Consider the following 15,503-nt stretch of genomic DNA (forward strand, 5'->3'; position numbering starts at 1 on the left):
ATAGATTTTTTTTTATATTTTTCTGATAACCAGCATAACTTGCCTCAACACCCAGTTCCGGCTTGACGTTACATTACGGGACACCCTGTATATTTTCGAATGATAACTTTATAAACCTAATCCGTCTATGTCCAAAAGCTACATTGTATAATATTAATTTGGTGTCCAAACAGCTATTTCAGAGGCTTGCGGTAAAGCTTTTATTAATATCGTATTAAGGCTCTGAATGATTACGTCATGAATTCAGAAAGAGATTTAGGTAAGTCACAAGCAGACTCTTTGACATCGAATAACGATATTGCGAAAATAATCGATGCTGCAACTTCTATTTGGCGATTCTCTATATTCGAATTTGGTATCGAACTTTTTGTTATTTTGATAATTTATATCGATTTGATCGACGAACGATTGAAGTTTCTATGTGGATAAGGGTAATAGCTATCGAATTAAGATAACAAATACCAAATCTCCATTCTATAATTAGCCTGTCTACTATCATCTTAGTACTTGTTAGTTGCGTGGGCAGCAATAGGAAAACGTAATAAACATTTTGATATTTTGTAGTTACACTGCAATCTGCTACATAAATACTCGAAAGTTTACCTGTCAAAGATTATTTGTAGGCTGTTTACAAATATTTTAGGCTGTATATAGTAATATTGGATGTATCCAAACGTAATTAGGTCGTCTGGGACGTTATTTATTCTACTAAGTTAACTTTAGCATACTAATTTGTATACATTATTTTGTTTATTTTAGCATCGTTTGAAGTTCCAAATGATAACACAAATATGTATGTAATACTGGTAATACTAAAATTATTCCGTCGATATATTCAGTTCCAATCTAAGCATCTATTTGAAATCAAAGTACTAAAATTTGAAAAACTGTTGTATCATACTTTATCAAAAGGTTTTTATCTTTATTTATTTATTGATGCAAAACACTTGTATGCTTACAGAGCTTATCATTATTTATCATTTTGTTTGAGATAAAGTAAATAAAAATAAAGAAGGGATGCTTTATTTACACGGTCCAACAATTTCATGCTTCTTAAACAACGGACAATAACCATTACGAAGGTGCTTCGATAAAAGGGTCTATACATATGTATACTTTGTAACATAAACCTACTTGCTATGCTTGAATGAATCTCGTTGTATCTCATCTTAGGGATGTTATACCTATAATAAACTTTATTATTAAAATACTACCTGTGCCCGCGACTTCGTACGCGTGAAAATAGTTTGAATAATATTCCGTTTTTGCAACATTTTTCTTTACTGATATTGGCTGTAGGGTTATAAAGCCTAGCCTTTCTCGACAAATGGGAAATCCAACACAAAATATTTTTTCAAACCGGACCAGTACCTACACCTAGTTCCTGAGATTGGCGCGTTTAATCAATGAAATAATCAAACTCTTCAGCTTTATAATATTAGTAATAAGTAGATTATAAGATAAACTTTCTTATTAAAAATTGTGCTAGGCATCCAAATTCCAGCCAACTACCTACATAAAACCCTTAATAATGATGCCGAATATAGAAGAAGAAATAAGTTTGGGACTACCAAGAAAGACTTAGTTCGAAACTTGTGGGAAATAAAGCATCCTTTTATTGTCCCAGACCTAGCCCCAACTTTATAGTAATGAGAATAGTTTGCGCCTACACCTTTTATTATAAAAGTAGTTAGACCTTTTTTAACACAGCATAAATACGCGTTATCTGTGGTCGCGATCGTCATCAGTGAGGGACCGAGGAAGAAGAAGAAATACGCGTTATTACAGTTTTTACGCGGAAAGAAAGAAAAACCAGACATCTATTTTCTGTTAAATTAAAATACCCTAACTAGGTATTACCAGTTTTTGTCATCTAAAAATCGCTAACATTCAACATTTTTAGATATTAGCATTAGGTCATTTAAGTACTTTAGTTATTTCTTCAAGACGATTTTGCCTTTGGGTCAAGTTGTGTGAAAAGTCTACTTTCCACGCTGGCCAGACTGGTTGGGGAGACCTCATGATCCCATATTTGTCCCTTTACCATCTAAGATGCCCACAGCAAGACTGGGAGCGGTCATATACTCTGCGGTCATGTAGATCGTTTCATCCATGAAAACGCGCCCCACCATTTTTCCGCGACTGTTTGAGTGTTATCGGTACACGCTAATTATCCATGAGTGCACCACACGCACATTTTAAAATAATGACGCTCCGATTGCTCGAATCAAACTCCCCGCACCCCGCGCTTCCCTCGACCAAAAATTGGTGGGGCGCGTCTTTGTGGATGAAAATGAAATGATCCATATGCGCGCGAAAATGTAGGTATTGTAGCCGATTTTATATCAGTATTTGCATGCTAATTCGTGGAAAGCTTTGATCATACTCATACATCACGATTAATGGACACAATAATCCAAAACTGGGCATATCCGATAATGTTGTCGCACATTAACGTCCGTGTAAATCAATCAAAGGGACAAAGTGTGGGTACACGGCTTGTGTTTTAGCTATCAGCAATATCTGATAAGAGGAAATACGTGTATACACGTAGCCTACTGTGTGGGCTTGACCACTCATGTTAGCAGCCAGACACCAATAAAAATATTCTGTCTATCTATTTATCAGCTATGTTGCGTAGTTCATGCATTGAGTTACCTTTGCTTATTTCAATGCAATGGTAATATTTTTCAAACTACCAAAATGTGCAGTTTAAAATAGACCAACAGAGTTACTTCATCACCATCATTTCATCCACAGAACGTCCACTGCTGAACATAGGCCTCCCCCAATGATTTTCACATCGCCCATTGGTAGCTACCCAGTTAAGTATTTCACTTATTTTATTTAACTTAGATTAAACTTAAGGTTATAACTGCATATTTAGTATATCAATTGCATCTAACTAAATTCTAGTTCTGAACTAAGTAACTCTAACCACTTTAAGCAATTGAAGTAATACTTTAAGTGGAATACTTAAATGAAGTCACTCCAATTTGCAGATGGAAGGCATCGCTAAAATTGAAACGAAGTTATTGAAATTGAATTCCAACTAGTATAACAATTTAGGTACAAAGTGAAAGCAAGTCAATAGAAGCCTGACTATACTAAAATTTGAATTAAAATAATTAAAAACGACAAATTAATATAGATTTGTGCTTCATTCGTCTATAGAGACAGTACCAATTCATTAATAACATTGCGATATTCCTCTGACTGTGTTAGAGACAATTATCTGGCCTCTCATTTGTTAGTCCACTATCTGTTACCATGTTAAGAAATATATTGTTGCTAATGATGCCTATATTGGAATAAATGACAAATAAATGTCGTGATAAAGTTCGAACTCTTTCTTCGTTAGGTGAGATATTTAACTTTTTGAAATTGCACGAGTATAAAAAGGTTTTGAATTTGGTTTTGCTAGTTAATTTAAAGGGGTTTAATTCTTCTCCTAGATATTTACGAGAAATTACTGAATTAATCTCAAACTGTAGAAAGCTTATTTTAAAAGCTCGTAGCTACTCGTAGGTACAAGCTAAGTAACATGCTAAATTTTTATCCCATACTATTTATAGGTACCCTAATAATATTTTCCAGATATTTTTTTCCTTACACAAAGATGAAAGGTAGCCTTTGCAGAATACAGGCGGATGTCAGTCGCCATTTTGTTTGTTCACTGGCTTGGACTTTCACGATAGTGATTACAAAGGTAAATGCGGACTTTGGGTACAGACGACAGCACATCAAGGTAAATATTGTAGCGTCTTAGGTAGTTGGGATAGGTACTATATTGCAACAAAATAATATTTTGTGTGTGCGGTTGACTGTACAATATTGGTTCTTTTCAGTCCGTTCGGCTCGGAATAAGTTGCAAGAATTCAAATTTATATTGAGTGCTTTTATAATTTCTTAAAAGCCAAATTTCAAATCCAATTTAGATACCTACTGTAATAGTACTAGCTCAGTCCGTAACTGAGATTGATTGCATTTGCGTAAAATACCTAAACCTTTTTAATCATTTATTATTCAGTTTAAAAAAAGTTTTTGCTTTACGTCTTCTACGGTTTGCTTGACGAAAACAAATGACAAACGAGCATTATCAACGGAGGTCAGAAGCAAAGTTAATTAAAAGACAACATTAGAGGGATCCCATCGGGATGGAAATTTAAAAATGGAATATGACGTGACGTCAGCGGGCGGGTAAAAGAGCCAATCATCCGCACCAGTGGAGCGAGAGAAATGACCGCAAGTTTGCAGACGTACCTAGTGCAGAGAAATACAGGTATAGAAAGAAATTCTATAATTCGTTTCGATAAATCGATTCTAGGTACCTCGTCTTATTCCCTGATGACAATTAGATCAGACAAGAATACCTACTACCTACATTAGTAGCCCAACGGATTAGCAAGCTGAAGTGGCAATGGGCAGGGCAGATAGTAAGCAGAACTGACGGCTGATGGGGCAGCAAGGTTCTGGAGTGGAGGCCGCGTACCGGAAAATGTAGCGTGAGACGTCCACCCACAAGGTGGACCGACGACATCATAAAGGTAGCAGGAAGACGCTGGACGCAGGCCGCTACCTATCGATCAACATGGAAAGCTTTGGGGTAGGCCTATGTTCAGCAGTGGACGTCCTATGGCTGAAATGATGATGATGAATATAAATAGACAAAGAATACATCATATAAACTCACCAGCAACTTTGGAGTGGTAGGCGACTCCGACACCACACACGCCGTTGTCCCGCGCGGCCGCCACCTCGCCCGCGCACCTCGTTCCATGACTAAACAAGAGCAAACAAATCTATTATTTATACTCACGTACAATATTTAAAAAGGATTTATTACGCATCTATATTTTAACCTTAATGACTACCACCCACGCCACGGGCTCAACCACGCACCGTAAAATGTTTCATGAATAAAATAATGATAACATTTTAGAGTTCATCATCAACAGCCCTTTACAGTCCACTGCTGGACTATGAGCCTCCTCCACTATAGTGGAGAGTTTTGCCATAATCTCCACGCTTGGCAGGCGGGTTGGAGATCACAGTTTAAAAGATTGATGTTTTTCAGAGAGCGCTGCTGCCCATTCTCTGTTTGATGTGTAGTCCCTAAGTCGCCTCTTACGACACCCGCGGGAAGAGTAGGGGTTGGTGACAAATGTATTCTACTCTGCCGTCACCACACGGCTTTAGAGTTACCAGCTACGAAAATTAAAATAAATCAATAAGTAAACGTTATAAATGTGTATTCCGATATTATAAATTAGCCCAACCTACTTTGTAACGCCCGTATTCACAAACGATGCTTGCATAAGCGAACCTGCAAATCGAACGCACATCGTTGATTGGTTTATGTTTCACGCTGTGCGTCCAGGCGCAGTTTGAGACCTCATAGGAATTATAAAATTTTAAACTTTCGCGTTCCATTTCAACTAAAATAGTAAGACACGGGTCTTAACGCGACGTTTATTAATACATAATGTAACTCATTAATAAACGTCGCGTTAAGACCCATGTCTTACTATTTTATTTTACTCATAGTAATGTTCGTCAATATGGGCGTACGTAAGACTCTTTATGCCTGCGCAAAGTTCAGTAATTCTACAGATCACAGTAAAAAAAAGCTCCTAAAACCATCGGATTTCGAGACATCTCAATTCCAGCTGTAATTTACTTGAATTATGTCAAAGTCACAGCCAACTGGCAAATCAACCATTCAGTTAACGGCCTATCCCCTTGATAGAATGGCGCCATTAACCACATTGTAACTGTCTTTCAGCCATTACGTCTAATAAATATTTAAGGGACCGTCTAGCCAATGCTTAAATAAGATATCGGATCGTTTTCATTGGAAGCCATCTTGAAACAATACAAAGCTTCATGGAAATATCACCGTGCTTTAATAGCTAAAACTATTGATAACCATTTTGAAACAATTCAGAACATAATAGAAATATCACCGAACTATATGTTGATTATAAGACTCCCCGCATACTACAGACTTATAGTCCGCCGATAGTTGGGCCCGATTCTAATTTACACGAAGAATCGGCTGATACCAATGTTCGCACTTCCATACTTGTTCACACTGATTTAACAGCCCAACTAACTAGGCTAAGCCTAGGCGCAGACCACCGACTTTTAGTTGGCCGCAAGTTGGGCCCGATTCTAATTTGTATGAAGAATCGGCCGATACCCAATCAATGTAATGTGCGCACTTTCATAATGTCCATACTGACAACAACAGCCGGACCCACCTATCCGCCGACAAAACGTCTGTGGTCTGCGGCTAAGCTAAAAGAATTCACTAATATCAAAAGCAGGAGGGAAGTCGAACCTTAACTTCGAACTCCTCTTATGACCTTCGAACTCCTCATAAGTTCTTCTGTTTAATTTCTTTGCGGATCCAATGACAGTTTAACGTTCCACCGGGACAAACATGACCTTCACTGGTTGAGTTTTTATTGGCGGTCAAGCTGTAGATCCTGGCTAACACAGGAGTTGCAGCGGTAGGAACGAGAGGTGGGAATAGTCCCGTACTATCAAAAGCATTCTACCCTTTGTTATCTTCGTTGAGTCTAACAATAATATTGTGGATAATGTTTTAGGAGAAGTGACATGATACGGGTACATTTGAATTCGTTTGAAGTTGCGGGCGTGTAAACCTTTTCAGGGTAAAGTACACATACATATTTAGGGTGCCTCAGCATTTACATAATAGGGTCTTATATCGTCTCACTTACATTTTATATTGGGCTTCAAAAGTGTTTACTTTAGGAAAAACAAGATCTATTTTTTTTAATAAATAAACATCAGACTAAAATGCTACGAACCGCGGCATAATTCCGAAAAGCCTTTTTGGCATTTCAAATTACATTTAAGTTTAGTTCTATTGGCATTTTTTTTATATTTTCTGTGTATGTCAAATAAATATTTCTCCATTCTTTTCTATTCTGCTTTTAAAAAGCATTTCACCAAACAACTCGTGTAATACTAATTCAAGTCGCAAATAAAATACTACTCGAGGTAATCAAAGTTTCGCTGAGACTTCGAAACTATCTGGACTGGAACTCAAGGCTTCAGAATTTCACTTTGAGTCTTCTTCCAGTTTCAGGAGCAGTGACGGCAAAGCATAACTTAGGTATGTTTAAAATAGTGTTGTACAAACAATTGTAACTATCGATAGTTTTAAAACGTTATTGTCAAACGATACTTGTAACTATAATAATACTATTTTGGAATACAACAGATGCTGCCAATGCAATGCAATGTATTGACAGCCTTCAAAAGCGATAGATTAAATAGAACTCTTTTGGCGAGCAACTGGTGAGTGACACAGACTGGCGGTAGTCATATACCCTCAGATTTATTAGAGGTGTGACAAGAGAGAGATCCCATTGGAACATCTACCTCGCAAAATACACTCAACATCAAATAAACCGCACCTTCCGCGACGCAAACTTTAAAGATTTTCTTCTGACACAATCATGGTACCCCAACAATATTGGTGTTATTTGAAAGCCCAATAAATATCCTTAAAGAAAAATACATTTCATTTCTAAATAAATGATTAACATTTACAATAAATGTGACTTGAAAATAGACCTCACTTTGGGCTCACCTCTGGGATCAATTAGACCAATTTTTATGGTTATAAAACCAAATAAAGATCTCACGTGTCCTCTTTAACAGATGGATAGCGATTAATCCCAACTTAACAGTTTTATAGTCATAAAAAATGGCTATAGCGTAACTACCTATTTTTTGAAGAAGTGACTCTGGATCCTTGTAAAGACACATTTTTGGGGTAAAAACCTTTCCTTTAATGAAATGAAGTTTAAAACTAGGCTTTCAAATGGTACCTATGTTGGTGGGAAGTGGGGATGCATACGTTTGATAAGTGCTTGTCGCGGGAGGTGCGATTTATTTGATGCCGAGTGTAGTTAGACAGCAGCCTAATCACTTCCATTTTTTTTTATTTAGTGAATTCGCTCTGTTAACACACTAGTCACAAATTAATTTGTTTAGAGGAGCTTTAATTGCTATTAGCCTGAATAGTTTTCGATGTGTAACTAAACTATCGATAGTTTTACAGCACTAGCTAAACTTTGCCTTTTGTGCTTAATTTCATAGCTTGGGGGTAATTTTAGACAGGAATTCCACTTCGTGAATTATGATAATGCGCATTATTCCGCACATTCTCAACTTCTTGTTTATAACTGAAGTTACTTTGGGAAAATGGTTGGGAATTAGATTGTATCATCGTATCCCTCCGTTGAGTATCGTCTAAGTACCTACCCATACACTAATCATCTTCTAACGCGTGCACGCGTCGTGGACTCAAATAACCGTAGACCTTTTAAACATACCTAATTTAATATTACCAACTGCTTTTAAAGCGTAAAAGATATTCCTGCTGCCGTCTTAACCAAACAATACCGTAATAATCTTCCACTTTGTCCCATCTGGGTGGTAAAACCCAGGATTTCAGTTTCAATTTGCACCACGGTAATCTTACTTGATCTTTTGCTTAATGGTAAGTTCTCGTGAAATGCTCGTATATTACGAGTTGGGTTCACCACAATAGTCGAGCGGCGGGGATCGAACCCGCGTTCCTCGGATCACGAGTCGGCCAATCCGACATCTCCACCGTTCGGCTATCTTCGTTTAGTTTAAGCTTATATAAAATGGTTTAAAAGTTATTCTTGCTATCGTAGTAGGTATTATTTGCCAATAATTGGCTAATAGATTGACCTTTCTCCTTATTGAATAGAAAATAATAAGTAAAATTTAACTTTATTAATTTATAAAAGTCTAAAAAAATACGAGAATACCAAACTTTTCAGGGCGATATTAATTCTTCTGAAATGTGAAATTAGATGGAAATTAATTCTGCAGGATTTTGCCAGCCTAGATAAATGAGGTGGCTCGGAGGGAATTTATGAAGAAAAAGATAATTACAGTAGGACTATGAGTGCCAAAATATTTTCAAAGTGTTTACTTGTACCAATAATTAGAGTATTTTAGACCAATAGTTTTCGATACATAAATGTTATTAGTAAGTACATACAAACATCTGCGTATGCACAACTGTAGAGAAACCTACAACGCAACTTTATGAAATCATTTCTAAATATGAAAATAAGATCCATACTAGATATTTCCAAGAAGAAAATTTATTATCTTTAAAGTCGCGAAAGAACAATACAACAATATTCAATTAGTTAATTATTTCAAAATTCAATTGAAAGTTTTCACGAAGTTTTCTGTGTTGAAGAGAATAAGTTAAGCAAATTGCTTAAACCTCCAATTTGAATTTTCTGCTATAACAATATTACTGAAATGGACATCTTAAATTAACACTAGAAAGGCCGCCGTCCCATTTTTGTCCCACTAGCGAGTTTGATCAGCTCTAACTTTTTTATTTTTCAACGAAAGTCCATGAAACTTTTTGACTTTTTCTGTTTTATTGAATTTTATCATTTTTTAATGTTTTTGATAATATAACATTAATAGAAAAAAATTTAAAATCGGTTTTACCTAGAAGCGCCACTGGGTCAATTTTGTCCCACCCTGGTATTTGCCACAATAGTTCGATGAAGAGTCCTTTTTTCGAGGAGATACGAAAGTGGAGAGGTGAGGAGAGTTTAGGTGACTCGTGACAATGCAGAAATGTAAATATATTGTACTAGTTTTTGCCTGTGACTTCACCCGTGAGAAATTAAGTTTATTATAGAAAGACCTAATTTCTTGACACTTATCGTTGCTTTTTGACCAAATAACTGAACATTACTCTAAATTATAGCCTATATTATGTTATTCTGAAGTATTAAAAATAAAATTGCAAAGTTTTATTAAGATCGGCTTAGTATTTTATGCGTAAAAGAATGAAAAAACATCCATCGATCTAACCATGAATCCATACTCACTTAGTTCAAGTTCCAGGCATATATCCACCTATTTATCCATCCTATCCATTCATCAGTCCATCCATCCTTCAATTCATCAATATTTATTAACTTTTACATTTATAAGATTAGTAGGAAGATGGCCTCTAGACATAAGCCAGTTCATACATTGTATGATTTGATACATTTTTAAAATGTGTGACTTATAAAATTTTGAAGATTAAACGTAGATAATTTTCATTGTAATTGGTCAAAAACTTAATTGTTTGTGTACAGATAACAGAAAAATAACCATACCTATAGAAATTCCTAAACACATAGTACACCAGATAGACAAAAAACCATACAAAAAAACTTTGTGCAGAATGTGCACTATTATTTTTAAGATATTTATTTTTTATTTAAAAATAATAATGACTAGTTAAAGCAGTAATTTCATGATTTTAATACAGTATACCATCACGTAATATGTGACTATTTTAAATGAAACCAAAAATATCTAAATTTTAATAATTCCAAATTAAAATTGAATACATTTATATTTTTAAAGAAATAAGTACATATTGTTTTAACCACATAGATAAACCTTTTTTTAAGGATACTACAAATAGTTTTAACCATAATATTCATGCCTGAAACTTAAAAAATGTTACAAAATACATGCCGGGACAAAATTGACCCAGCGGCGCTTTTAAGGGGGTCGTAATCTTCGGCACTTCTAGTGTTAATAGATGCCTAGGATTATAACTGTAGAAGTAACAGCTAAATAATAAAAAGACGATAAAAGCATGGCCGTTCGTAAAACCAATGAGAATAATACTGAAGTTATTATGATCTTGCTATAAAACTACGTTTAAAATAAAGGATTACTTTATCATCAGTATTAGCAATAGGAAACTCACTCGGTACGAGCGTATCTACAGGGTGGAATTTTCTAATGCCATCTGGAGGGAAACTACTCTTAATATTGTAGATAGAAAATTTTTCTCAAAGAAAACATTCCTTTATTTTTGAAAAGAAATACAACTGCATTCAAAGATTTCAAAAAATTTGCTTGTCACACCCGGGAATCGAACCAACTAAAATCTGTTATAAATTACACCCTGTATTTTTATTGCATCGATCGTTAGGGTCAAGTAGAAGGATAAAATCTCTCTAACAAACTTGATAAATCAAATGAAAGGAAATCCATAAAATCTTAAATTATTTTAATTATGTACAGAAAATTGTATGGTATGGATGGAAGTGAATTTTTGAAATTTTTTCGAAAATCTATGAATGCAGTTTTCTTTCTTTTCAAAAATAAAGGAATGTTTCCTTTCAGTAAAATTTTCTATCTGCAGTATTAAGAGTACTTTCCCTCCAGGTGGCATTACAAAATTTCACCCTGTATATAAATGTAATAGTTTTAACGCAATATCCCAACGCTCTTACAGTATAGGTATGACTAGACTAGTTACTTGACTAATGGGAAAAGCAAGGTGGTACGCACCTGTTGAACCAGTCGTCCGTATAACGCGGGTATGGGAACGGATCGTTGCTACTGAAGTCGTATGAAGCTTCTGCGTTCTGAAACAAAATATCACCAATTTAATACACAAACTATGAGAATTTATTTAAATACTATTCATAAATTAAGCTGATTGGTTTTTCGGATCGGCAAGGTAACTTTAGACCATGCCATTGACGGCATATTATGATCCTTCATGCACGTTCTATTCAACGACACGCGGTCAATTACATTTATGAGTGAACATTGAATGAATCAATATCATTATGTATGTATGTACCTACATTAAGTACGTATTAATCTATTGCTAGGTAGGACTAGGATTCTAGGAACTTATTATGAAATGGAATCTGTGCTGAATTATTTAAAGAACAATGTTTGTTTGTTTCAATTAATATTAGCTTATAAAAGACAATAAAGTCAAGGAATTTAATTTATTAGCTTAGCTTCCAGCCTTTAAAAACTAATAACAACTGCTCAAGTCATTAAAAGTTCGAGATTATACAAAGAAAATGTCGTTTTAGAATTTCATTAACAACTTTGAGTGAAAATTATAGCTTTAGAAGTGTTCCTAATTAATTCAAGAGAGTAATTTTAAGACGTAGATAATTACAGGCGTAGTAAAGTAAAAGAAATTAATTATATTTCATATTTTGTCACATTTCAACCTTTAGAGTAGGTATAGGTGTATATTATAAATTCTATTTAGACTACTACCACAGAATAATAATAAGTACCTACTACTATGTTTACACTAATATAAATCAAGAAATGTTTTTAACTTTGTGCAGAAGAAGTTACAAACACAGTGTGGTATGTCATAGGTACCTATCCCAAGTAACACGCAAGCTGTATATTCACTGAAGTTAAGATTGATTTACGTTTTAAAGTCAGACTATCACTTTAAATCAGTTTTGACTTAGTTTAAATGCTTTTGAGTAGAATGCGGTAAAATTTACAATGCATGAAGCTATTATATGGTCTAAAAAATTAAGTTAATTGGCTTATAATCATACTAAAACATTAATTACTTTTAATATACAGCACCTTTAACAGCATTTACACTAACACAAAGGTTAAAACCGTATATTAGTAAATAAGAAAACCTAATGCATTAAATAAACGTTGTCGAAATATTCTATAGTGCATTCAGATATATTAACACATTTTACAGATTGAACGCATTTTTATGATCTTTTCTTATGCTTATTTACTGCTCAGCATTAGCCAAACATTTACTAAAGTTTTAGCTCTGTTATCTTCTTATTTTATTGTTACTTTAAAGCTTTTAGCACTATTTAGATAAATAAAAAAAATATTTTATTACTTTAGGTCATAATTTGGCCATAAAACCACGAGCCGTATGATTATATTCATTTGTGCGTTAGTAGGTCCTGTATATTCATTAGAAAATTTATGTCGAACGTGTCACGTTATTGACATGAATAAACAGTGGAAAAAAATTAAGGCCGGGTTGCACCAACTTACTTTAACAAACGTCAAAAATCTGTCAAACCCCATACAAAAAACATCGGTTATCGTCATAGTTACGGTCAAAGTTAGGTGGTGCAACTCAGCCTAAGAGAACAGGTGGAGTAAAGAGAAAGATAAAGACGGAATATTCAAACTTTATATTTGGTTTAAGAAATGCAAAACGTGTTCCAAAAAATGATACACCTCATACACAAAATACAGTACAATCGGTTGTTGTGTGAGTCAAGAAGTTCCGTAGAACATTCCTTCATCCCTTTCGGTCGTTTGCACTATTTTAAAAGGCATCTGAAAAAAAAACAAATAAGCTTATTTATGACTTAATAGAGAAGTAGTTACCTGAAAACTAAATAATTACCCGTATAACGCATACCCTTAAAAAAACGACTACAGCAACACTACTAACTAGTTACAAAAAGTTCCTTTAAATTATTACTATTACAATGAGCGAAAAATAAGATAGGTAGCTATATCGTGTTTCATTACAAATTACATTTGTAGTGATAATGATTTTATACTTAACACTTGTCAAACTAGGTACCTACCTAATTGGAGACAGATAAAATTGAAAGACGTGGAGTAGGGGATCATGACGTGATTAAAGGATTCTAAATTATTGTTTCGGTACCCTGATTAACACTAAAGCAATCCATTTTTATGACGTTTAAACCTAATGAACATTATAACATACCTAAAAAGTGTTACAGTAATGCTAAAGATATCACTTAGATATTTTATATGTAGGTTGAATGACTTAACCATTTTCTTTTTACTATAATAAGACTGACAACATTAAAAGACACTAGTTGAAAGTTTAAAACATTAATATTATCTGACGCCATTTGCTTTCTGTTTTCTCTAACATAGAAAATAAAATTATAATACACATATGCATGAAATACTACTTATTATCCTTTTCTTACAAGCGGAGTATCGATAGAAGCAATTTTATAAGTTAAAATTAATCAAATCGTTAAAAAAATCACAAAAAGTGTCATATGTCGATTCTAAATTTGTCCCTATTTTATTAAAAAAAGGATTTCTGTGAGGGCGCGTGAATTATAAACCACAAACATATATATATTTTCACATAAGACTAATACTCCCAGCTCATTTTCATTCTTGAAACAAAAAAATATGATACTTACCTTATGATAAATTATTTTAAATAAAGACATTAAAACATCTCCTCACAACACCATTGCACTGCAATACTCTAAACGAAAAATAAACAAATCGGACAATAAAATGCTATAAGTTTTTTCGAATACTTTCAAACAAACAAAATAAAACGTTCAGCCTTAGAATAAAACGTAACTTTGGCATTGTAATTCTGAAAGCTGTTTCAAAGCTGTACTAACATCTAATAAAATGCTTTTTACATTAGAATATGCTGTCTAACAACTTTACTAATGTCTGTCTTCAATAACATTATAAGCGCTGGTTAGCAGCACTAATAATATTTAATAATGCTCAAAGCCGTATTATTTGGGGCCCAAATTGCGCTTACAAGACACTTATAGACTTTTATACGGCTGATATAGTGCTACATATGCTGCTCATATACTGCTCTGCACGTAGGTTCATGCTGTTGTACGCTTCTTATAATTGTGTTTTGTGTTACTTGGGATGTCATACCTGAAATACATTAAATCAATCGTTATTGTGCTTACTTGGATGTTAACAGTACTGTTTACAGGTAAAAAGGATTTTTTCTAACCTTAACCTTTGATAAAATCCCAACCCTTTTCCATTAACAAATGTCAAAGGTTACAAAGGAAGGCACTCAAACCACCGAGGCGTTAAAATACAAGCTAAACCACTGGAGCACTAATAGAAAACGGCGCAGAGCTTTTAAGAAAGTGACGATTAAAAGAGACAAAGCTTTGCTTATTAAAACTTGACTTATGGCGCAACTAAAAGGCAACTTATTAATGGCAAAAGTTATAACGAAGTTGTTATAGTTGGCAGCACATCGGACTAATTTCAGTTGGATAGCAACATTAAAATAAATCAAAAATAAATAAATTAATAAATCTTTGGACAATTTCACACAGCGCCAGCTAGCCCCAAAGTAAGCAACTTAATGCTTGTGTTATGGGTGCTAGCTTAAGGCGATTACATGGCCGAACGACCTTGAGCATTAGAGCGAGACAACGCGCCTCCCGCCGCGCGCCCGCGATTCTTGCCCGATACCAAAGTGCGCTCAGAATACAGATGCGAAGCGCTGCCAATTCTAATATAACTGCCTACGGGAATGTTAACTCGATTTTAATTTACGCAGATCGAAAAAAATTGCGATGCTTATTTTGTGTTTCAAAACAGAATTTAAAAAAAGAAAATAAATCATTATACAGAATAATAATAATTATCGTCAGCATATTTTCAAACTGAAACAAAAGGACATTGTCAGAAACCGCCTAAAAAACCGCCCAAAAACATTAACCCATCATAATTATTTTCTATTTTTTTTAATACATTAAGCACCCTTTCATTCTAATGGACACTTAAGCATTGAAAAATTAAATAAATAAGTCTTTTAACGTTTATTCTATAATACTATTACAACTTCCGGACGTTTTGGTGCG

At 34.3% G+C, this 15,503-nt stretch overlaps 1 protein-coding gene across 1 annotated transcript in view; it reads right to left on the minus strand.

Annotated features, from left to right (window-relative positions):
- Positions 1-14,502, minus strand: part of amon (prohormone processing protease amontillado) — a 32,520-nt gene extending 18,018 nt beyond the window's left edge. The window contains exons 1-3 of the mRNA XM_028318327.1: positions 14,449-14,502; positions 11,407-11,483; positions 4,694-4,782 (exon numbers count right to left, since the gene is read on the minus strand). Coding sequence (XP_028174128.1) covers positions 4,694-4,782; positions 11,407-11,483; positions 14,449-14,502 — 220 coding nt within the window. The remainder of the gene's footprint in view (positions 1-4,693; positions 4,783-11,406; positions 11,484-14,448) is intronic.
- Positions 14,503-15,503: the final 1,001 nt, after the last annotated feature.

This window comes from Ostrinia furnacalis, unplaced genomic scaffold (assembly GCF_004193835.3).
Source record: "Ostrinia furnacalis isolate ACB-3 unplaced genomic scaffold, ASM419383v2 OfSCF6735, whole genome shotgun sequence".
In the NCBI taxonomy this organism is placed as follows: Eukaryota; Metazoa; Arthropoda; class Insecta; order Lepidoptera; family Crambidae; genus Ostrinia; species Ostrinia furnacalis.